This window comes from Pteronotus mesoamericanus, unplaced genomic scaffold (genome assembly GCF_021234165.1).
Source record: "Pteronotus mesoamericanus isolate MK-2021 breed Mesoamerican mustached bat unplaced genomic scaffold, CSHL_Meso_final contig_24, whole genome shotgun sequence".
NCBI classification, from domain to species: domain Eukaryota; kingdom Metazoa; phylum Chordata; class Mammalia; order Chiroptera; family Mormoopidae; genus Pteronotus; species Pteronotus mesoamericanus.
This window is the reverse complement of record NW_026555100.1, coordinates 9,982,745-10,006,419: the sequence shown is the minus strand read 5'-3', so window position 1 is coordinate 10,006,419 and position 23,675 is coordinate 9,982,745. Positions and strand designations below refer to the sequence as shown.

The 23,675-nt window shown below is 34.9% G+C and overlaps 1 protein-coding gene and 1 pseudogene across 1 annotated transcript in view; one reads left to right on the top strand and one right to left on the bottom strand.

Annotated features, from left to right (window-relative positions):
* DNA2 (DNA replication helicase/nuclease 2) overlaps positions 1 to 23,675 on the bottom strand; it is a 44,123-nt gene that overhangs the window by 873 nt on the left and 19,575 nt on the right. The window contains exons 7-20 of the mRNA XM_054572697.1: positions 22,530 to 22,647; positions 21,521 to 21,686; positions 19,863 to 20,057; positions 17,317 to 17,547; positions 13,153 to 13,269; positions 12,965 to 13,074; positions 12,583 to 12,692; positions 11,724 to 11,948; positions 4,646 to 4,839; positions 4,467 to 4,556; positions 4,178 to 4,382; positions 2,609 to 2,698; positions 1,833 to 2,015; positions 174 to 320 (exon numbers count right to left, since the gene is read on the bottom strand). Of these exons, the coding sequence (XP_054428672.1) occupies positions 174 to 320; positions 1,833 to 2,015; positions 2,609 to 2,698; positions 4,178 to 4,382; positions 4,467 to 4,556; positions 4,646 to 4,839; positions 11,724 to 11,948; positions 12,583 to 12,692; positions 12,965 to 13,074; positions 13,153 to 13,269; positions 17,317 to 17,547; positions 19,863 to 20,057; positions 21,521 to 21,686; positions 22,530 to 22,647 (2,181 nt within the window). The remainder of the gene's footprint in view (positions 1 to 173; positions 321 to 1,832; positions 2,016 to 2,608; positions 2,699 to 4,177; positions 4,383 to 4,466; positions 4,557 to 4,645; positions 4,840 to 11,723; positions 11,949 to 12,582; positions 12,693 to 12,964; positions 13,075 to 13,152; positions 13,270 to 17,316; positions 17,548 to 19,862; positions 20,058 to 21,520; positions 21,687 to 22,529; positions 22,648 to 23,675) is intronic.
* LOC129069942 (dnaJ homolog subfamily A member 1-like) lies at positions 7,267 to 8,451 on the top strand (annotated as a pseudogene).

Below are 23,675 nucleotides of genomic sequence, written 5' to 3'. Positions count from 1 at the left end.
TGCTTAAAATTACTTCCTGTGAATTGTTTTCTCTCTCGCCTTTGTAGAATCAGATCTTTGAAATACACCCTTGGATAACACAAGACACTGAATGTTTAATTTATGCAAGTACATAAATAAAATACTCAAAATAGTACAATCAAATATGACCATATAGAAAACAAAAAGGATATTAATTTTTCTGAGTTTAGATGACAAAGCAGCTTCCCCAAAGGAGGATAGCGGTTTAGTGAGGACACACATCCCAGGAGAATCAGTTTACATTTGGCTCTGGTTATAGCAACGTTAAGACGTCTCCAATCTTTCAAGAGCTCACCAAGCTGCAAGAAATATAATTTTCAATTATTTGAGGTTTCTTATATATTTGAGTTTGTTCAGGCAAGGAACACAATTTGTCTTCAACTATTTTATTACTTTTAACACTATCCCCTAGACCACCAGGGAAGGTTATATTATTACTTTTAAAAATATATATTGCAAAAAAATTCATCAACACATTAAAAAATCTTAACAATTGGAAAAACTTGTCCACAGTGTCAACTTTAAGTATTTTATTTTTGGTGTGATAGCCTAGCCATAATTTAAAATTATTAAATACATAATAAAAATAAAAAGTAGAGCTATCTGCCACTCATTGTAGCATTGTTTGTAATAGTAATACAAATAGAAAACTCAGGGGAGTGGTTAAATTATACCATAACACATATATACAGGGTCTGGCAGATTTAACGCCTGCTTCAGTGTGGTTGGTACGGTATTAATATGGGTGCAATAACCTATAGTTTTAATTTGAACATTTCACCTAAAATGTCATATGGTGTGATATTGTTATGTTAGAGAATTACATGTTTATGATTTTGTAATTAAAAAAAGGGGTGTTATTTGTGCTGGACCCTGTATAATGGAAAACAATGCAACAATAAGAACAGAAGGAAATCTCTTTCTATATATTGACATAGAAAGATCTCCAAGCTATTTTATTAAGTGGAAAAGCAAAAGTCCAGAATAACATACTTTTACCTTTTGTGTAAAAAAGAGGGAACTATGAATACTCATTCTCATCTGCTTGTATATGCCTAGGAAACTCTAGAAGGTTACCCAAAAAACTAAAAATGTAATTATCTGTGAGTATAAGAATCAAGTAGAAGAGGAATAGGTAGAAAGGAGACTTTTTCTATGTACATTTTTATAACCATAGGGAAGTATCACATAGTCAAGAAAAATAAATCAATAAGAGGTAAAAATGAAAACAAAACAAAAACTGGAATAATCTATAAATCTAAAAGTATACCTGAGAAAGCCTTTGTATTTAAAATGCCCCAAATGCAATAGCCAAGAGGTAGAAGCTACCCAAATGTGTGTTGATGGATAAAGGACTAAACAGAACATGGTATATATATGCAAAGGAATATCATTCTGCCTTTAAAAGGAAGGAAATTCTGTCACATACTACAACACGGATGAACCTGGAGGGCATTATTCTAAGTGAAATAAGCCACTTACAAAAGGACAAATATTGTAAGATTCCACTTATATAAGGTACCCCGAGTAATCAACTTCATAGAGACATAGAGCAGAGTGGTGGCTGCCAGGCTGGAGTGGGAAGGAATTAGGGAGTTGTTATTCATGGGTATAGAGTTTCAATTTGCAAAATGAAAAAGTTCTGGAGATCTGTTGCATGATAGTGTGAATATACTTAACACTACTGAACTATACACTTAAAAATAGCTAAGGTGGTAAATTTTATGTTCTGTGTTTTTACCACAATTTCTTAAAAAAAGAGAGGAAAAAAAAAGTCCCAGATAAATCAGCAGAAAATACAATTAACTTGCCGTTCCATCTTTATTACTTCTAACAAAAGATACTAGAATGATACTTTTGTCTCTTCCTTGGTATTTGTCTACTGTATTAACTTCAACCATCCCAACAGAAGAATGTGCCAATAAATCATTGATGATCTTTAACTGCTGCCTGTATGGTGCAATGATACCAATATCAGAGGGATTACATCCAGCCTAAACAGAAAGAACACAATGTGAAATTTTTTAAATCTTGATTTTTATTATTTAAACTTTACTAAATTCATTAAATTAAATGTTTACTACGTAATGTGCCCAACTGTTGTTTCTAATAGATATTCCTATCACAAGGAGTAAATATAATTATGGAATTTGTTCTAAATCAATATTCACATTTCCTGAGATGAAATAATTTCCTCAAACATTGTTCCCTTGATTTTTAGTTCACGACAGTATAATGGTTTGCATGCCACTAGACGATTGCTGCCATATCAAAAAAAAGTATAAAGAAATACATTTCACTTTCTGCTATCCTTTACACTGAAGTTTCCAATCCCCAATCATACTGACTATAGCACTATATTGACACAGTCAGAATTATTTGTTACAAAAAGTTATCCTAAAAGGAAACCCAAAATGCCATTAAAAAAAATTACATGTCTGAGATAAATTTTCTCAAAATGGAACAATCAGGCTTCAGTTCTCTTAATGAACAATGGTAAATGCTACCACATCTTAAGTTCCTTGCATTCTAACATTTTATTACTTTGCAAATATTAATTTGCCCTCAGAATAAAATTCAAAATTACCTTAATAAAAATTGAGGTCAGGAAAACTATGAGTTTGGCTTCTGTTATATTGCTCACACCACTCTTTTCAACTTGTTCCGGTGCTGGAACCTATAAAGAAAAATAAGCATCCTGCTTATAAAACAACTTCTAAAGTTAAGAGCACACACGTAGCCATAGAGACTGTACTGCCAGTTGTGGAGGCAGTTGAAAAATTTCTTCATCTTAAAAGTTGAAATGAATGAGATTATTCACTTTCAGAAAGCCATCCAGAGGCAACTATCTTAAATATGACACAGTTCAGACTAAAATTTTTATGAAAGCCGACCACACATTGGGCTTCACATGCTTTACTCTGTAATCCCCCATTGTAAGGACTCAAAGGCCAGAGAAGATAAGTAACTGGCTCAAGGTTTCACAGTAAGTCAAGGCATTAGGAATCAAAACTTAGATTTGGCTCCAATATCTGTGCTCTTTCCATTTTCTTGTTGTCTTTTACACAAATAATGGAGCAGATAAAGTTCCCCAGGTTCTACAATATGTGGTAAAATTCTCCAAGGACTATTTTTCTCCTACGCATCCCTAACTAACCTTGATTATGTTTAATAAAACCTATTTGGAATCTTGATGGTAAGAAAGAGAAAACCTAAGTAGCAAAAATAAAGAACCTAAGCAATTATTGGTGAGGTAAATAATTGTACTGGAAATCATACCTAATAATTGGGAGATGTGGAATTGGAATTTATAAAAGCAGTCATCTGTGAGATCAGCTTATTTGAAAAATTTCCCAGAATCTGCCTGCCTCTAGGTGTTAATTCTTGAACCTGAAATGCTAAGAGCAATGTTCAAGAGAATGAAAATTCCATCAGGGTATGCCCAGGTAGACCCCATTTTTTAACAATCAGCTAACTCCACCCATCTTAATAACAAATGATGTATTTCAGAGTGATACGCATACATATAATTAGCCACTATATTTTTATTTGAACTTAGGTAAAGACTTCTAAATCGATGCTGAGAAGCACTATGTAATACAAACTGTAGGAATACAGGGTCAAAGCTTTGTTCTTAGTTCCTAGAAATAAGTCATTTAAAGTCCTTGTGAAGATTTTTGTTTAATGCCAAGTTTGTAAAGAGGTTTTAACGTGCATATGTGGGGTGAGGAGGTATATGGGAAACCTCCTTACTTTCAGCTCAAATGTGCTGTGAACCTAAAACTCCTCTAGAAAATAGTCTACTTAAAAAAAAAAATCTTTTAAAGGACAAAAATTTGTCGTATCTTTAGTCCATTTGTAAACCCAGCCCTTTGACAGTATTAATGCCAGTTTCTTTTCTAGGAATATAATTATACTCTTGAGTTCACTTTCTAGTTTTCCTACTTCAAAAGTCAATTCTGATATCTATCAATCCTCAGAAAAACTTCCTCCCAATGATACTGATATAAAAAAAAAAATCTGTGTGTGCGTTGCAGAAGTGTACAAAAAGTATACTATTTTAAACTGATAAGCTCTACTGAGTCATTTGCTACTGAAAAATGAGCAATTTAAATAATAGGAGAAAAACTTAAGAATCTTTTTTTTTTTTTTTTACCTGGTCTGTATTAAGAAAACAAACAGGATTGTTTGGTTCAAATGCTCCAATCAGCCAAGGACACTCCGAATAATCAGCATAAAATTCCAGTTCCAGCTTTACATCTTTGAAATTAGGTAGGTTTATCACTGCATTGGCCACTTTGTCTGATCCACATTCCAGTTTTCCTTCATATGTCAGTTTATTACTTAAGGACATAATTTTACTAAGGGAATTACAAAAATAACTTTAGTTTTGGTATATGAAAACAAACATGAAAATCCCTCCTAGCTGCCATTGTTATAAATACCTGTTCATTCTGTACTGCACAGTTAATTGTACAACAGCACTTTTATTCTGCTCCAGCCTCTTGAATAAGCTTTCACTCATGCCAAGAGCTCTGTCAACATAAATTGAGGCTTATCAGTGTGCCGTAACTGTCTCTTAAAAAGAATCTAGTTTAAAAATAAAACTTCAGTGTTTGCTTACCTTGCTTCACGGTTTAGCACCAAAGGAGGAAGCTGCTGATGATCCCCCACCAACACAAATCTCCGAGAAAAGAAAAGTGGCCCTAGGCAAACTGGTTGGCTAATTTGAGAGGCTTCATCCACAATACAAAAATCAAAAATTTTACGGGAAAATATTGGATGGTTTATTCCCATACATGTTGTTGCAACTATAAGCTAAAAACAAAGAAAACAGACCAGTTATTTAATATGTCCAAGAAATGTAAATTCTTTTTCCCACTTTTGAAATTAAAAAATATAAAAAAGATTTTTATCTTCAATAATGGGAATCCCCCAATATTATTTAATTCTGAGACAAACATGCAAAACATTTTTTACTTTTTACTACAAATTGGAAAAAAAAAATGAAGTAAACTTTCCAAACACTGTAACAATTCTCAAATTTGCAGACCAAAAGCAGCTCCAACAAAAGCCAAAGGAACAAATAAGGGGAAGCCTAGTAGATGGAAAACTTTTATACAAGAATCACTCTACTCCAGCCGAATACCACAGAAAAAACTGTGGCTTCGCCCCCACCAATACCAGCAGAGACCGAATTGAAAAGCTAGACTCCAACTGTCCCGAGGTTCCAACAGGGCTCCACAGTACCCTGCTAGGTCAGAATCACAGAGAGCCAAGTAGGGAGCCAGGACTTTCATTCCTGCTGGCTGGTTATGTGTCCCCACCTGCAAGATCAGTGGAGCCTGTGTGGAGAGCCTCGACTTCCGTGCCATCCAGCAGTAAAGAGGAGCCCCCACCTTGTGTGTCAATAAGGCTGAGTGGGGAACCTGGACTTCAGCTCCCACCTGGCAGTCATGAGGTGGCATACCCGTTTGTCCTACCAGAGGAGTGTCAGAGGAAGCCAGCTAAAAACAGAAGTTTTAAATAACGTAATACAAAACTGCTCAGGTTTCATCCAAAAAAATCACTCATTCTACACAGAACCAAGAAAATCTCAAACTAAATGAAGAAAAACAATTAATAGATGCCAACACCACGATGACATCAGAATCATATGACAAAGATTTTAAAGCAGCCATGACATAAATATTTCAATGACCAATTATGAACACACTTGAATCAAATGAAAACATTAAAAGTCAAAAAGTAGAGTCTCAGCAAAGAAACAGAAGATAAAAGAACCAAATGCAAATTTTAGAACTGAAAATGCTCATACAATAACCAAAATTTTAAAAGACCACAGAACAGGCTCAACATTGTGGGACAGAAGAAAGAATCAGTGAAGAGAGACACAGAAAAATAGAAATCACTGGAAGGCTTAGTGAAAAAAATAAAGGAATTAAGAAATACAAATTGGCAGTCACAAAATAGTCATGGGGCTTATTTTGTGGGATTACAGTCAACAATATTGTAATAACAATGTATGGTGTCAGGTGGGTACTAGACTTATAGAGGTATCACTTTGTAAGTTATATAAATTTCTAACCACTATACTATACACCTGAAACCAATATAATATTGAAAGTCAACTGTAATTAAACTTTTTAATTTAAATAATTATAGAAATTATATAATCTAAATAACAGAGAAAATACTTAAAAACAGTAAACAAGCTTCACTGATCTGAGAAAGAAAACAGAAGACCTACCATTCATGTCCTCCCTGTCCCAGAGATAAGGGAGGGGCTGAAAAAGTACTAGAAGAAACCATGGTTAAAAATGTTTCAAGTTTGACAAGAGACATTAAATCTGTAGATTCAATAAGCTAAGGAAAAAAAAAATCCAGGACAAAACACAATATAATTAAAATTCCAAAAACCAAAGGAAAGAAAAAATCTGGAAAGCAGCCTGAGAAAGCCACACCTTGCTAAAGGGGAAAACATTCTAATTCAAGTGTCTCCATATTTCTCATTAGAAACTGTGGAAGCCAGGAGAAATAGTGTCAGAAAATTTTTCCATGACTCAAAGAATTATTTAACCAGAATCCAACAACTAGCAAAACTACCACTCAAGAACAAAGGGAAAATCGAGACATTCTCACACTGAAGGAAAACTAAGAGAAGTTTTTGCCAGCTGACCTACCACCCTAAAAGAATAGATATAGGGAGTCTTCCAAAGAGAAAGGAAATGATAAAACACAGAAACTTAGAACATGAGGAGGGAAGAAAAACACAGTAAGCAAGAAATATGAATAAACACAATATGGTTTCCATCTCCAAATTATCTTTGATGGTTAAAGCAAAAATTTTAACATGCTCTAAATGTAGAAGAAATATTTAAGACAATTATATTATTAACAGGAGAAGATAAAAGGCCAAAAAAAATGAAGGTAAGGTTTCTAACTTCACTTGTACTAGTAAAATGACAATAGCAAGAGACTAAGTTATGTATATATAATGCACTAACTAGAGCAACCACTAAAAAAAACTATTCAAAGTAACACATGCAATAACATTATAGGTAGCACAAAATGCAATTCCAAAAAAAAAATGCACAAGTAATCCAGAAGACAGGAAAAAGAAATCAGCGGAACTTTCCAGAACACTGGGTGAGAAGCAGGGAATCGGCGGCTTTCGGAGGTGCTCGCAGTAATGTGCTCTTTCCCGCTCCTCCACACCTGCCTCGGCCGCGTTCACGGCTGTCAAAAATGGTGAAAGAAACCACTTACTATGATGTTTTGAGGGTCAAACCCAATGCCACCCAGGGAGAATTAAAAAAGGCTTACAGGAAGCTGGCCTTGAAGTACCACTCTGATAAGAATCCAAATGAAGAAGTTAAAACAGATTTCTCAAGCTTATGAAGTGCTGTCTGATGCGAAGAAAAGGGAATTATATGATAAAGGAGGAGAACAGGCACTTAAAGAAGGTGGAGCAGGTGGTGGTTTTGGCCCCCCCATGGACGTCTTTGACATGTTTTTTTGGAGGAAGCGGAAGGATGCAGAGGGAAAGGAGCGGTAAAAATGCTGTGCATCAGCTCCCGGTAACCTTAGAAGATTTATATAATGGTACAACAAGAAAACTAGCTCTGCAAAAGAATGTGACTTGTGACAAACGTGAAGGTTGAGGTGGCACGAAAGGAGCAGTAGTGTGCTGTCCCAATTGCCGAGGTACTGGGATGCAAATAAGAATTCATCATATCGGACCTGGAATGGTTCGGCCAATTCAGGTCTGTGTGCATGGAGTGCCAGGGCCATGGGGAACGGGTCAGTCCAAAGACAGATGCAAAAGCTGAAATGGAAGGAAAATAGTTCGAGAGAAGAAGATTCTGAAGTTCATATTGACAAAGGCATGAAAGATGCCCAGAAGATTACATTCCATGGTGAAGGAGACCAAGAACCAGGACTAAAGTCTGGAGATATTATCATTGTTTTAGATCAGGAGGACCATACTGTTTTCACTCGGCAAGAAGACCTTTTCATGTGTATGGACATGCAACTTGTTGAAGCACTGGGTGGCTTCAAAAGCCAATAGCTACACTTGACAACCGAACCATAGTCATCACCTCTCATCAGGTCAGATTGTCAAGTGTGAGATATCAAGTGTGTGCTAAATGAAGGCATGCCAGTTTGTCATAGACCGTATGAAAAGGGTCACCTAATCATTGCATTTAAGGAAAACTTTCTTGAAAATGGCTTTCTCTCTCCTGATAAACTCTCTTTGCTCGAAAAACTCCTACTTGAAAGGAAGAAGTAGAAGAGACTGATGAAATAGACCAGGTAGAACTGGCGGACTTTGATCCAAATCGAGAAAGACAGCGCCATTACAACGGAGAAGCAGATGGGGATGGTGAACGTCATGCCAGGGGTGGTGCTCAGTGTCCGGCCTCTTAATGAGGCCAGTGAATGACACCCACTGCTGGCATTTTATATACAGTAGTGAATGAGTGAAGGACTGTAATCATTATATGCTCACTACTTGCTATTGTTTTTGTCTTCATATTCAACTACAGTAATGTTTTAAAAGTGAAATGAAGAATAAACTCAAAATATAAAAAAAGAAAGAAATCAAAGAAACAAAAAACAGAGAAAACAAAATATAAAGTGGCTGACATAACACCCTGACATGTATCAATACCTGTCATAAATGTAAATGGTCTATATACCACATACATTTTAAAAAACAGATTAAAAGATACTAAGTAAAAAATAGAGTTTGGCAGGGTAGATAAAGAAAACATACCTCAGCTAAACACAAGGAATCACTTCAAATTTAATGCAAAAGTCATGTGGAGAGTGAAAAAATGGAGTATCATATTGATTTTCATTTGTTGAATGATCCCATTTGTTCATGGTAGATAAACTTTTTAATATGCTGCTGAATTCAGTTTATAAGTATAGTGCTGGGAATTTTTGTATCACTCAAATATGCCCAATACATTTTTTAACACAGGTGCAAAAGCAATTCCATGGAGAAGTGAAAGGTTTTTTTCAAGAAGTGCAGCTGGACATCAACAAGCAAAAAAGTGAAGCTTGACCTAAATCTCACAACTTATACAAAAATGAACTCAAAATGGTAACAGACTTAAATATAAAACATAAAGGTGTAAAATTTTTAGAAAAAAATAAAAACATAGGAAAAACCTTCAGCATCTGGAGCTAGACAGAGTTCTTAGACTTGACACCAAAAGCAGAATGTATGAAAAACTATATACTGGACTTCATCAAAATTAAAACCCTTTCTGCTTCAAAAGACCCAGTGAAAGAATGAAAAACAAGCTACTCAGTGGGAGAAAATATCCACAAATTACATATCCAATAAAGGACTAATATCTAGAATATATAAAGAATTCTCAAAACTCAGCATTAAAAAAATAAACAATCCAAATGGGCAACAGACATGAAGAGACACTTTACTGGAGAGGATATATACATGGCTAATAAGCACATGTAAAACATCACTAACCATTAGGCAGCTATTTGCAACCGGTATGCTGCAAGAATTTTTAAAACATGCAATACCTGGCTGCTATAGTCAGGGGTACTCATCTCTTTTTCCCTTAGACTGTCAAATAAAAAAAAAAATGACAACAGCCAACACAATGATAGCCATCCAGTGTGAATGAATCAAAATTATACCTATGTTTTTTTGTCAGCTCAGCAAAAAATATAATTTTTTTTGGTGTGCCACAGAATTTTAGTAATTAGTTTATATGTACCATGAGATGAAAAAGGTTGAAAATCACTGCCTTCAGGAAATGCAAACTAAAAACACAATGGGACATCACTATACACTATCAGAATGTCCAAAATGAAAAACAGTACCACCACTAGATGCTGATAAGGATTACTCATATATTGCTGGTAAAAGTGTAAAATGTTACAGCTGCTTTGGAACATAGTTTGGTAGACTTCTAAATATCTAAGCATGAAATAACCAGATGACCCAGAAAGTGCGCCCCTGAGCATTTATCCCAGAGAAACGAAGGCTTACATTCACATAAAACCCTGTATGTGAATGTCTATAGTAGCTTTACTCCTAATAGCCAAAAACTGGACCAATACTCACCAATAAAAAAAGAACAAACTATTGACACACGCAACAATCTGAATCTCCAGAGCACTGGGGTAAGTGAAAAGCACCAATCCCAAAAGGTTACATACTCTATAATTCCATTTATATAACATTTTTGCTATGTCCAAATTGTAGAAATGGAGAACAGGTAAGTGGTTATCAGAGTTTAAGGAGTAGTAGAATGGGAAAGAAATGGATCAAGTTATAAAAGTGTAATATGAGTGATATTTGTGGTAACAAAACGAACTATTCTGGATCAATGTCCATGTCCTGGTTCTGACAGTTTACTAGTTTTGCAAAATGTTACCATTGGGCAAAGGATACTGTATTGTTTCTTAAAACTGCATGTGAATCTATAATTATCTCAAAATAAAGTTTAATTTTTAAAAAGTCAATTAACACTTCAAAATTTTTTAATAACTGGAATATTAGACAAAGGAGTTAAAAGAAGAGTCTATTAATCTAATTTATTTTAGACGACTTTTTAAAAGACAAAAATACCAGTTAAGACTTCCCAGTGAAAATATATAGAGATGTTAAATAATAAAATATAAATTGGTTCCATACCAAAGTCTAGAAAAACCCATCAAAAGACTGTTCATGTGCCACCGCTTCTAATTCAAACTCACTGAAAGAATCCTGATTAATAGTTTTCTAGGTGTGATAGTGTGTTATAATAGGAAACATATATTTGGTCTCCTCCTAATTCTTGACACAGAGCACCTCAACATCCTTGGAATTCCCTGAGTGATGGGGCAGAGGGGAACATCTTCTGTTACTCATAATTAGCCCCTTTCAACCAAACCAGAATTTATTGAAATGAGGTGACACTGAAGATGGGAGCTGGTTGCCAGAGGAACCAACCATGTAATTACAGGGTTAGAACTTTCATCCATTTTTTCCACCTCCAGGAAGGGTGGAGTGTCTGGGCACTGAGCTGATCACCAGTGGCCAATGATTAATCATGCCTACATGATGGCCTCACCTTAAAAATCCCAAAGGCGTGTGGTTAACACATCATGGTGCTGGGAGGGTGGTTCTATGCCCTGGAAAGCATAGAAGCTCCATCCGCCTTTCCACATACTCTACCCTAAGCATCTCTCCCATTTGGCTGTTCCTGAATTGTATCCTATGTAATATATTCAGTAATAGTAAGTAAAACACTTTCTTGAGTTCTATGAGCCATTCTAACAATTATCTAACCCAAGGAGGGGGTCATGGAAGCCCCAATTTACAGCTAGTTGTTCAGTTGCACAAGAGGTCCTGATTTGCAATTTAAACTGAAGTGGGGGGCAGTCTTGTGGGACTAAGCCCTTAACCTGTGGGATCTGTGGTGACTCCAGGTAGTTAGTGTCAGAAGTGGTGTAAGGAGAGAAACAGTTTTCCTTTACTAGGATATTTTAAACCAAAAACCCTCCTTTCAGTTCAGAAGCAAACAGCAAACTATAAATTAGTAAATTGGTCCTCTGGTTTACATGAATTAATCATGTACAAATTTGGTCAATGCGCCTGAATTTCCCAGAGTGCTGTTTCCCCCCTCATTCTGGCTACAGAAACTAGTATCTACATTATTATACCATACTGTACTTACCTGACTATTGTAGAGTTCTTCCAGAAGAGCTAAAGATTTAATAGACTTTGATCTGCAAATTTCCTCCTCTGTATATTTCTGAATATCTGGATGTACCTTCTGAATCTGACCCAAGCGCAAAAATCCTATTTTAAACTTGGCTAACTTCAAAAGAATATTGTCAACAGCAGAGTGTGTATAACTGGTCAATAAAACACTAAAACCACAGGCATAGAGAATTCTTACCTAATAATGAATAAGAGAAAGGAAAACAACATTACTTTTAATTCCAGACAATGTTTAACATGCTTCTATTTTTCTAACAGAATTAGAAAACTTAATAGGAAGCATATCTAAGAACTGAACCAAGTAACTTTGTTAAAATTATAAGGCCAAAATGTTTTATGAAAGTAACATGGCATTATTATGTTATTAATTATGTTAATAAAATTTAATACATATAAAACTTGAATAGTGCCTGGCACACAATATCAATCAATAAATATTTGCTACTATCATCATGATTAATCAGTAAATTACTGATTAAGAAATTTACCAGTATGAAAAAAAAATCCAAGAAAATCTATTTCAACCACCACTATATAATTTAACATTTTTTAAAGGGAAGGAAAACATAACAATGATACATATACCACCAAAATAAAGAGACATTAAACAATCCTAAATGCAAGAAACCTATAACATGATTACAACTATTTGTGAGTTAGCTTTTCTATTTCTGTCATTCTAAAAAGTTAATTTGAAATAAAGGCATTTTAAGTTAAAATTCAGCCTTTTTGGTATCAAACATCACATTCTCTGAACAAAGAAGAAGCTGATTTACACATTTAATATCTAAACAAAAGAATAACAGCCTTACAAGAGTACATATTGTAGTTGTCTTTCCTGTCCCAGGCATACCCACGATGAGTGTGTAGTCTTTTGAAAGAAGTACCTTTTTCATTGCTTGCCTCTGAGGCTTATTCAAACCTACATTTAAATTTAAAAATAACAGGAAAAAGTGTTGAATTTCAACGAGCAAATTAATTATTTATAAAAAAAGCAGTCGCCATTCAAATTTCTTCAAAACATCTTTGCAAAGAAAATACGGTGATGTAAAAAAAATATGTAAACTACTTCCAAAGAGACTGTCTAAAAACCAGAACTATATATCAATTATTAAAACATGAAACTATAATGCAGATTAAACTATAAATAGAACCAAAAAAAAATTAATGGAAGCAGACAGGCTGATAGCATACCTTTTAGAATAGAGGCTACTGTATCCTTTGCATCGTGTGGAAGAATAGAACTGAGGTAGGATATAAACTGAGGTTCACGCAAGTCAATGATCAAATCTCGAAGTTTTTGGCTGCAAAGAAAAAAAATGCTTTTAGTAATATTTCTTAGGAAAGTGAACTAAAATTCAGATTCATTCACTGTTACAAACCTGGTATCAGTATTTTTCATCAATTTAGAAAGATTTCCTAATGGGGTATCTATATCACCATTTTTTTCTTCCTGGTCCAGTCTGAACAAAGTTGTTTCTGGGAGTACTGACAAGTTCCTAAAAAGGAAAACAGATATACATGAATGTTTTTCACGTAACATAGTCAATTGATCTAAATAAGAAATACATTGCTGTCTGCTAAAAGAGTAAATGGGCCAGGACAGCTATTCAAATGGCTACTAGTCTGTAATTCATACTTGGCAATCAAAGACAGCACAAAGTTCTGGATTGGTGGGAAAAGGCAGAAGAGGAGAGCACAAGGCACCAAGGTCAAAAAAGCTAATAATCAGGCCCTGGCTGGTGTCGCTCAGTGGATTGAGTGCTGGCCTGTGAACCAAGATCACTGGTTGATTCCCAGCCAGGGCCCGTGCCTGGGTTACAGGCCAGCTCCCCAGTTAGGGGCGTGCAAGAAGCAACCAATCGATGTATCTCTCATACATTGATGTTTCTCTCCCTCTCTTTCTCCCTCCCTTCCCCTCTAAAAATAAATTAAATTAAATTAAAAAAAAAAAAAAGCTAATAACCAGGAACCTATGACAGTTGCTAACAACTCACTTGACCTTGCAATTCTGGGCTCACAACCCCAGAAGGATCCTGAGCACATGGCTCAACCTCCACCAGCCTGGAGTACAGGATTCTTTCTTGACACCTTCTCTCACTCCTCTAGCAGCCCCTAAAGCCCTGGTGTCCCCTAAAGTTCCCTCCCTGATCCTCTCTAATGCCCTTTCTGGTCATTTTCCCTTAGGTCCCATGCCATCACATGGCTCCAAATCCCAAGTCTGCATCTTCAGGCCTGACCTCGCATCCCTCTCCCACCTGGTTCCTCACCCAAGCTACAGGTCTGGATACCCAGCAGGCAGCAAGGTCTTTCCACTTGCTTAAAACCTTCGGTGGGAAAGCTCGGTATATTCAAAACTGAACGCTTAGTCCCAGCTGAACCTGATCCCCTCTCTGTGGTCCTGACCTCAGGTAACGACACTTGCATCTACGCCGCCTTCCCTTTCTTCTCACCTTCTTCTCAACCTGCATATCCAGTCAGCATTCAGATGCCAGCCAACTTGACTTTCTAAATACTTGTCAAAGTCACTCCATCCTCTCTGCCGAACCTACCCTGCCCTCATTCACCCCTAGCCTGGGCCATTACAGCAGTTTCCTAGTTTCTCTGCTTTCAGTTTTGCCTCTGTCTATTAATTCTACTCTCCACAGTGTATTCCCAAAAAAAAAGCAAATATGATTATCAGTCTTCTGTTTAAAACTCATCAATATAGCCAAATAAAGTCAAAACTTATTAAGTTGGTATATAAGACCGTATTTAATCTGACCTCTCCAATCATTCCCTTATCTTTTACATTCCAGGAAAAAATTACCTGCACTTTCCTGAATGTTCCACTTCATACTACATGACACCATCATGCCTTTACATACCATGTTTCCTTTGTCTGGAATACTCTGCTCACATTACTTCACGAGGCTAACTTATTAAAATTCAAAATGACCTCTTTCTTTCTCTCTCTCTCTATTTTTGTTTTTGTGTTTTATTGAATTCATTAGGGTGACATTGGTTAATAAAATTATACAGGATTCAGGTGTACAGTTCTATAATACAATGTCTATATATTGCATTGTATGTTCACCACTTGGAAGGAGTCAAGTCTCCCTCCAACACCATTTATCCCCTCCCTTTACCACCCTCTTCTAATGCCCCCTCTCCCCGCCGACCCCCAGTATATAACGGTTTTCAAAAAACTTTCCCTGAGCCTCCTAAAATTGGGTTGAATGCCTCTCCTTGGTATTCCTATCAATTTAAACACTTATCATATTAGACTGAAAATACATTTATATATTTGTCTACCCACAAGACTGTAATTCCTGAAGGATTTGCAAAGCAGCTGGTACATGGTAGTCACTAAATAAATACTGCAAGAGACTGCAGAGAATCTTAATAGACAACACAAATATTGAGGTTCATACTCCCATATCATGAAACCCAGGCCAGTGTTGGTTACAGCTTAAGAGAATGATTGGGAGAGAACAAGCCCGGACATTTTCATTGCAGTTGCCCAGAAGCCACTGCATCCCAGCCACTGATCTCCACCCATTAAGAAATGGGGACACATGCCTGCACGTCAAAGCAAGGAAGGCTGGCAGTGCGGGTAGAGGGGGATATGGATATTGATGAACATGGATGGTAGATTCTGCCGCAAAATTTTATAGCAACTATTCTATTATTTACTATTTTTCTTTAAATCAACCTGCTTTAACTGAGATAAATATATCACAACTATAAATGGGAAAAAAATATCATTTTTTTAAGGGAATGAAATGGTGAGTGCCCAGAGTGCTAAGAAGGAGAAATAAGTTATATGTTTAATACAGGGTATCTGTCCTGCCCACCATACTCACGGTTGTGAGAATTAGGTAAGACTATGTCCACATTAGCAGTATAGGATATGATGCACTAAAAAAAAGATTAGCACTTTGGAATTTCCTCAACATGTCAACCATGAAATTAGTACATGACCCAGCAATTCCACTATGGTATATCTACAAAGGGAAATAAAAGTATGTTAACATAAAAATTTGCATGTGACTATTTATAGCAACACTAGCCATAACACCCAAAAAGTGAAAATAACTCTAATGTTCATCAGCTGATGAAGAGATGAACAAAATGTGGTCTATCTATGTAACAATATTATTCAGCCATAAAAAGAAATGGAGTACTTAAAAAAAAAGGAAAAAAATGAGGTCCTGATAAATGCTGAAACATGGATGAGCCTCATACTCATGCTAAGTAAAAGAAGTCAGACCAAAAATGTCACATATTATATGGGTCTCCTTGTATGAAATATCCAGAAGAGATACATCCATAGAGACAGAAAACAGATCAGTTGTTGCCAGGGGCTGGAGGGAGGGAAGAATAAAAAGCGATTGCTTGCCCTGGCCAGTGTAGCTCAGTTGGCTGGAGTGTCATCCCATAAACCAAAGGTTGTGGGTTTGATTCCTAATCAGGGCACATACCTAGGTTCCAGGTTCAATCCCCCCGTCTGGGAATGTACAGGAGGCAGCCAACAGATGTTTCTCTCTCATATCAATGTCTGTCTCTCTGTCTGTCTCCCACCCAAATCCCACCTCTTTAAAAGCAATAAAAAATGTCCTCTGGCGAGGATTTAAAAAATTAAATTAAATTTAAAAAAACTGATTGCTTAATGGGTATGTTTACTTTCAGGGTGTTAAAAATGTCTTGTAACTAGATAGAGGTGATGGTTGCACAATACTGTTAAATGCCACTAGACTGTGCATTTTAAAATAATTAAATGCCCTGGCTGGCATCAGAGCATCATCCAATGCACCAAAGGGTTGTGGGTTCAATCCCTAGTCGGAGCATGTACGGGAGGCAGCTGATAGATGTTTCTCTCTCACCTTGATGTTTCTCTTTCTCTCTCCCTTCTTTTTCTAAAATCAATAAACATATCCTTGGGTGAGGATTTTTAAAAAGTGTTAAAATAATTAATGGTCAACTTTACATTACGTGAATTTTACCTCAATTAATGTCAATAAATCACATGATTATATCAATAGAGAAGACAGCAATTAACAAAAATTCAACACTCATTTGTGATTAAAAAATAACAAACCTCTAGGTAACTCAAAATAGAGAGGAACTCCCTCAACTTCATAAAGAATATCTACAAAAGCCCTACAGCAAACATCATACTTAATGATGAAAAACAGGCTAGGCTAAAAAACAAGCAAACAAACAAACAAACAAAAAACCCAGTAGGTTAAGTGAAAAAAGCCAGTCACAAAAGACCACATATTGTATATTCTCACTTACATATAAAGTTCAGAACAGGTAAATCCATAGAGACAGAAAAAAAAACTGGTGGTTGCATAGGGCTGAGGAGTGACTGCTAATGGTTATAGGGGTTTCGTTTTGGGGTGATGAAAATGTTCTAAAATCAGTTTTGGTGATGGGCATAACTCTGTGAATATACTAAAAACCATTGAATTGTACGCTTTAAATGGATAAATTGTATGGTATGTGAATTATATTTCAATAAAGCTGTTACCCCTCTCCCCAAAAGGGGAACATTTTATTACCTGTCTAATAAACAGGTTACTGTTGTCCTGCTGATCTCTTTCACGTATCCTCTAGACAAAGCAAATAGTGTTCTCTGTTCTCCACTTAAAATAATTCTGTCACCTGCCATTAGATTTGTGATAGGCACGGCACCATTTTTACGTTGGAAACTATGTAAATATTGTCCATCACCAACTGTCTTTACATGTTCTGTTCTAATCAAGTTTCCAATGCAGTTGCCACTCTGCTCCCTATAAAATAAAAAGAGAGAGAAAACTTCCATTTATATAACATATATAAATACTGTATTTGCAGTTTTCCACAATTTCCTTGTTCATCTAACCCTTAGAAATGCTAATGCTATTATTGAGTCAGTCATTTTTACATATTCTGCAATCCACACTAAAATTTTAGAAATGCTAAGGAAACATTCTCTCTGTTAGCTTTAAAATACGTCATCTCTCAGCCGCAGGCCTCTAGATGAGTGCTGAGGAGCCCCTCCCTTGTTGCACCAGACTGGGGTCTCTGAGCAGCATGTGTGTCAGAATTTTGATCCCCGAAGGACACCCCCACCTCCTGTGCATAATGCAACATTAAAAATCACAAACTATAATAATCTCTTCCTAAATCTGATGTGAACAAAATACTAACTTACTTCTAAAGTGTTTACACAAGGACTTATTGTTACTGTTATTAAAATAGAGCAAGCAAAATGATAACTCAACTCCTTCTAGGAAATAAGTATTAAGCACTTACTTAATACTTATTAGTATTAAACACTATACACTTCAGAAGCTTGTTGGCATGTACACTTGACATGTTCACTGTACTTACGTGGTCTATGGATAACTAGTTAAACTTTCTCCACTGTAATGTTTCCTATTTTGAAGTCTAGTAGTAAGAAAATAATGGTCCAATTATTTCTAAAGTCACATTATCATCAGTATTCATTATGGAAAGAAACAAATGGGTGAAAAGCAACTAAATATTACATAGAAAAAAATACTCTGCAAGGAGATACAAAACGGCAACTTTACAAATAACTTGTAAAAAAAAGGATCTCACAAAATACAAGATTGCAACTTTAGAAAATGTAAATCTATATCAAATAAATTATTTAAATTTAGGTAATATAATTTTTAGCAAAATTATTGTATAATACCACATTAAGCATGCCTCTCGAAAGGACTGTGCCAACTTCTTTTTTTCTCATATGCCTATGAGGTAATAAATAACATAGTAGATTTCCTCTAAATAGAGGGCAGAGCAAAAGTAGATTTACAGTTGTAAGTACATGAAACACAGAGTTTATTCTTGTATTATTATTTATTGTATTATTTTCCACATGAAGAACTGTAAATCTACTTTTGCCCCATCCTGTATTTTGTAAAAAAGAAATGAAAACTATAAAACAAAACAAAGAAAATACTAGAACTATAAACTTTTGCCCTGGTCGGTGTGGCTCAGTGGATTGAGAGCTGGCCTGCAGACCAAAAGGTTGCCGGTTTGATTCCCAGTCAGGGCACATGCCTGAGATGTGGGCCAGGTCCCCAGTTTGGGGCATGCGAGATGCAATTGATCAATGTTTCTCTTGCATATCAGTGTTTCTCTCCCTTGTTCTCTCCCCCATTCTCTAAAAATAAATAAAGTATTTTTTTTTAACTGTAAGCTTTCTAAATACTAACATTTAAAGTATGAAGTAAAACTGCATTGATTTGCACTCTACCAACATATTGAGTTGGCCAAAAAGTCCATTACATTTTTTCCATAAAATAAAAGACACATTTTTCATTTTTACCAATAACTTTATGATTTGGATATTTTGATTCTGTCCACTATCTCCAGCTATTGGTTTCTAGTGGGTAGAGGCCAGCCATGCTGCTAAATCCTCCAAATGCATAAGACAGCCCCACAGCAAAGAATTACTTGGTCAAAATGTCAGTAGTATCAAGAAACTTCACGAACCACTTTCGACATGTTCAATCAGTCATAACACTTTCTATACACACTGCACAAATCTTTTCTTGTGTTTCAGTTGCATTTTGACCTTTCTTGAAATAATAAAGCAAAATGTTGTGTATTTTTTTCCACCCTCAACATTAAAATGGCTGCACAAAAATTCACCAATTTTGGTAAGTTTTTTTAAATTCATGTTGATATGACAACTGTAACAATACCGTAATAAAATTGTTTTGAATGAAGTTACAAACAACTAAGCACTAATAGAGCCATTGTAGAGAAAAAACTAAACAAACTTTTTGGCTAGCCCAATACCAAAATTCACCTTATGGTATACTCAAACTTATACTTTTTTCACAGATAAAAAAGGATTTACAAACATTTTTTAAAATAAGATTTCTAGAGGTATATTTATCCTACTAAAAATAGCTAACAATGGTGCTCTACTTAGAAACAATTCACTGATAGCCATCTGGAGTTAGCATGAACATATGAAATTGCATGTCTTTAACATGCTACATAATCTGTATTTGTCATGAATTTCAAATGACATCCTACTAGCTAATCCAAATCATTGAAGTTTCACTGTATTAAATGTATCACTTACATTTCTGAAGAAGGCATCAACCATATATTTTGGTGATTCTTTTTATTATCCTTTGATTGTGACTCCAGGGTTAACATTAGACACCAAAGGCTGAAATACTCTAAATGTGTAAGCTTGAGATGCTGGGTATCTTCTTTTATTTTGGTCAGCATGCCAATCGGGACGGAACTGTCATCCATCTGTTGTTCGACTGCTCTAAAAATGAAGCTCCAAGTCAGAGACATGTGTAAAATATTTCACTGGTTGGCTATATAATGAGGACTTTCTAAAATAAATACAGCCCTGAATGGTGTGACTCAGGTGGTTGGGCATGATCCTGCAAATCAAAAGGATATGGATTCGATTCCTAGTCAGGGCACATGCCTGGGTTGTGGGTCTGGTCCCAGGTTGGGGCAAGTACAAGAGGCAACCAATCAAAGTTTCTCTACATATCAATGTTTCTCTCCCTCTCTTCCTCCCTCCCCTCCCTTCTCTCTAAAAGTAAATAAATAAGATCTTTAAAGTAGATAAATAATAAATAAGTATACATATATGACAATCATCATAACTTGCAACTACAGTCCCTAATTTTCTTTGTCATTTCAATATTTTACAAGCCAAATGGCTTTTTACAAAACAAAATACTTAAGACACTCAATGTAAGGTTATTTGCCTTCAATGACTACATCCCTAACAACTGCTTAAATTTGGTATACTCTGGTCTTCATACCTGTAGGTAGCAAGTTTTGGCTTTTTCTACAACTGCATTTCTCAAAATCACAATATTCACATATCCAGCTCTCAGCCATAAGAAAGTCAACATAAAAACTAGGAGAATCATCTAGATTATCAGTTTTGCTTAATGCTAATTTTTAAATGTTTATATAGAAACAAATATGTCATAGGAAAGCCTACAAAACACTAAGAATAAAACATAAGATTTCAAAACAATGTGCTTATACTATAGGCCCAGACTTCCCGTGGTTCGTGGTCCTCTACCATTAAGAGATCCTTTGATACATTAGTTTGAAAAGTCCTTTCTGTGAATTTTCAGGCTGAATTAGAATTTTGGTTATTTGATCTTCTTTCCTAGTCTGTATTTACATCTAACTACTTTTTGTATCCTTTAAAATTGTCACTGGTCTATGAAGGTGTATATATATATATATATATATATATATATATATATATATATATGACTGTTTATAAGACAACTAAAAAATTTCCCATGTAATTTATTACATATGTCTATGTAAGAAAATAGACATATGTAAACAAGTCCACTGGGTCATACTAAACTATGTATCTGGAAGAAACAATTTCCCTGTTTTTAACTACAAAGGCCTGAAATTAAAATAGCAACTAAGAAGTAAAAGACTTCTTGAAAAAGCCATTTATGTTGTATTCACAAATGTCTACACTACATACTACATTTTTCTTAACCAAAGTTTAAAAAGCATTCTATTATTCCCCAAGGAAATAGGTTTGTTATAAATTATGAACTGTGCTCTTTTTCCCTAGAAATATGAAAAAAGGACTAAAATGAAGTCATTTTAGAAATACACACAGAAAAAAACAACTAAAATGAAATCATCAATGCCAGACCAGTCAACAACATTAAATCATTTTGAGTTGAGTGTATAAATGAAATTAGTATTTTTGGAAGACAGTATGTTTACCTGCTATAAAGAGCACAGTTGCCCACTTGTGAACAATATTTACAGGTTTGCTCTTCCTCAATTATTTGTGGCAAAGGAGCCAGCGTTGTCTTCTCCTTTCCAGTAGCAGATTTGCTAATACGGTGAAACAAAGAGAATGCCATCTGGTTTCTTAGTCTTAGTAATTCTGTGAGGAAAAAAAAGGTAGATGTCTTTTAAGAATTACGTAAAATTGATTATACAATATATCTTCCCCACTGCATAAGTAAAACTTTCAGATTTAAATACATTTAAAAAAAGTAAAGACCTACATTCATATTTCCCTCTACACTAGAATAACCGCTTAACATTTTGATATAATTTCTCCAATTTTTGTTCACTTGATAAATTCTTTCAACAATCATGTATCTCATGACTAGTACATATTGTGAAGCTGGTGTTTTATTAGCCAAATGCTAAGGATAAATACAGCTCTCTAGAGCATAGGATAGGAAGTTTATAAGTTTTGTATGACAAAATTTTAAAAGCTTAACGTTTCCAACTATACTATATATTGTTAAAATTCTTTTTAAAAAATACAAGTACAAATTACAACCTCTACTGGGCCTAACAAGTACAGTGAGCAACTGTCAGGTATAAATACAGCCACACCTTGTTTCACTGCACTTTACAGATATGTTTAACAAATTGAAAGTAAGACCCTCCAGCAGCGAAGATTATGACTTGCATCATGTCTAGTCTTTTTAGTATAACAGTATTTTTAAATTAAAGCATATACATTATTTTATTAGACATAATGCTATTGCACACTTATCAGACTCCAGGATAATGTAAACATAATCTTTATATGCACTGAGAAACCAAAAAACTTGTGTGACTTGCTTTATTGCCACATTCACTTTATTGCAGTGATCTGGAACTAAACCTGCAATACCTCCGAGGTATGCCTGTATGTATCACCAACAGTCGAAGGGAAAATAAACCAACAAACAAAACCCAGAGAAGTAAAATTGAGAGAAAACAGCTCAACCTCTTTTATCAAGATGGTTGGCAGGCACAGCGTACATCTGGCCAGTCTTAAGGTAGAGGAGCAGGCCAGCCTCTGGATCAGCTCTTCTCTCTTGACTTAGAAGTGTATACAGAATGAGCTGTGAAAACATTGTACATTTTGTCAAATAAAACTTTAAAATTTCTGCTTTTCCATACAAGTTTTGCAATCAACACATACTGTAATTTTAAAATCAAAAGGTAAATTAAGCTATTTCCATTTTGAAAATAACATGAGCCAAAATAGTAAAGGTAACACAATAAAGTTAATGCCAAACATTTAATTTTCATAAAACATAGCTTTTGCTTCTCAGTTTTATGGACAAAAAAGAAATATTTCAAATTTTTCTCAGTAAATATTTAGGTTTCCAATAAATTAATCAAACTGTTTTACGTTTTGAAGTTAACAGTTTTTAGACACTATTTTTCCTGTTTAAAATAAGTTAACTAAACACTAAAATACATATTATTTACGTCATAGTATTGTGACAACTAAATCAAATAACTCTACAGAGTTTACTGTTTTATTCAGATCTGAACTGTCATTAACTACATTAGGTTTACGAGGTGCTCTTCAGAGAAACCATCTAAGACAAGTTACAAATAGCTCCCTTAATCCATGAAAACATCTTAGCAGAAAGACCAAGTCACTTAGTCACATACGACATGATAACAAGCTTTGTTTTCTATGCAATCTTCAATATTAAAATATTATATGATTTATGAAGGGCCCAGTCTTTATAATAAAATTCCAAAACACCAAGATTAGTAATTACAATTAACACACTTAAAGATAATGTCAAATTATAATTATATGCTGGTTTTCCAAGCTATATTTAAAAAGATGAATTTACATAAGGCCAGAAGTATTATTTGCAGCATAAATATTAATTGTATCTATAAATTCATCATTACGTGCACAAGTTTACAAAAAAAATAAATTTTGTTGATTTTTGGTTTTTGCACCCTAAAAAAATAGTGCTTATGCAATTAATTAGCAAGTATAATAGAAATATAGAAGAAATCTCAATATACAAATTTTATAAAGAAAATACAAACCCAGATACCTCAATGTTCAAGGACATTTACAGAAATACTTCTGGTAATCTCAAATTTCTTTACAAAATAA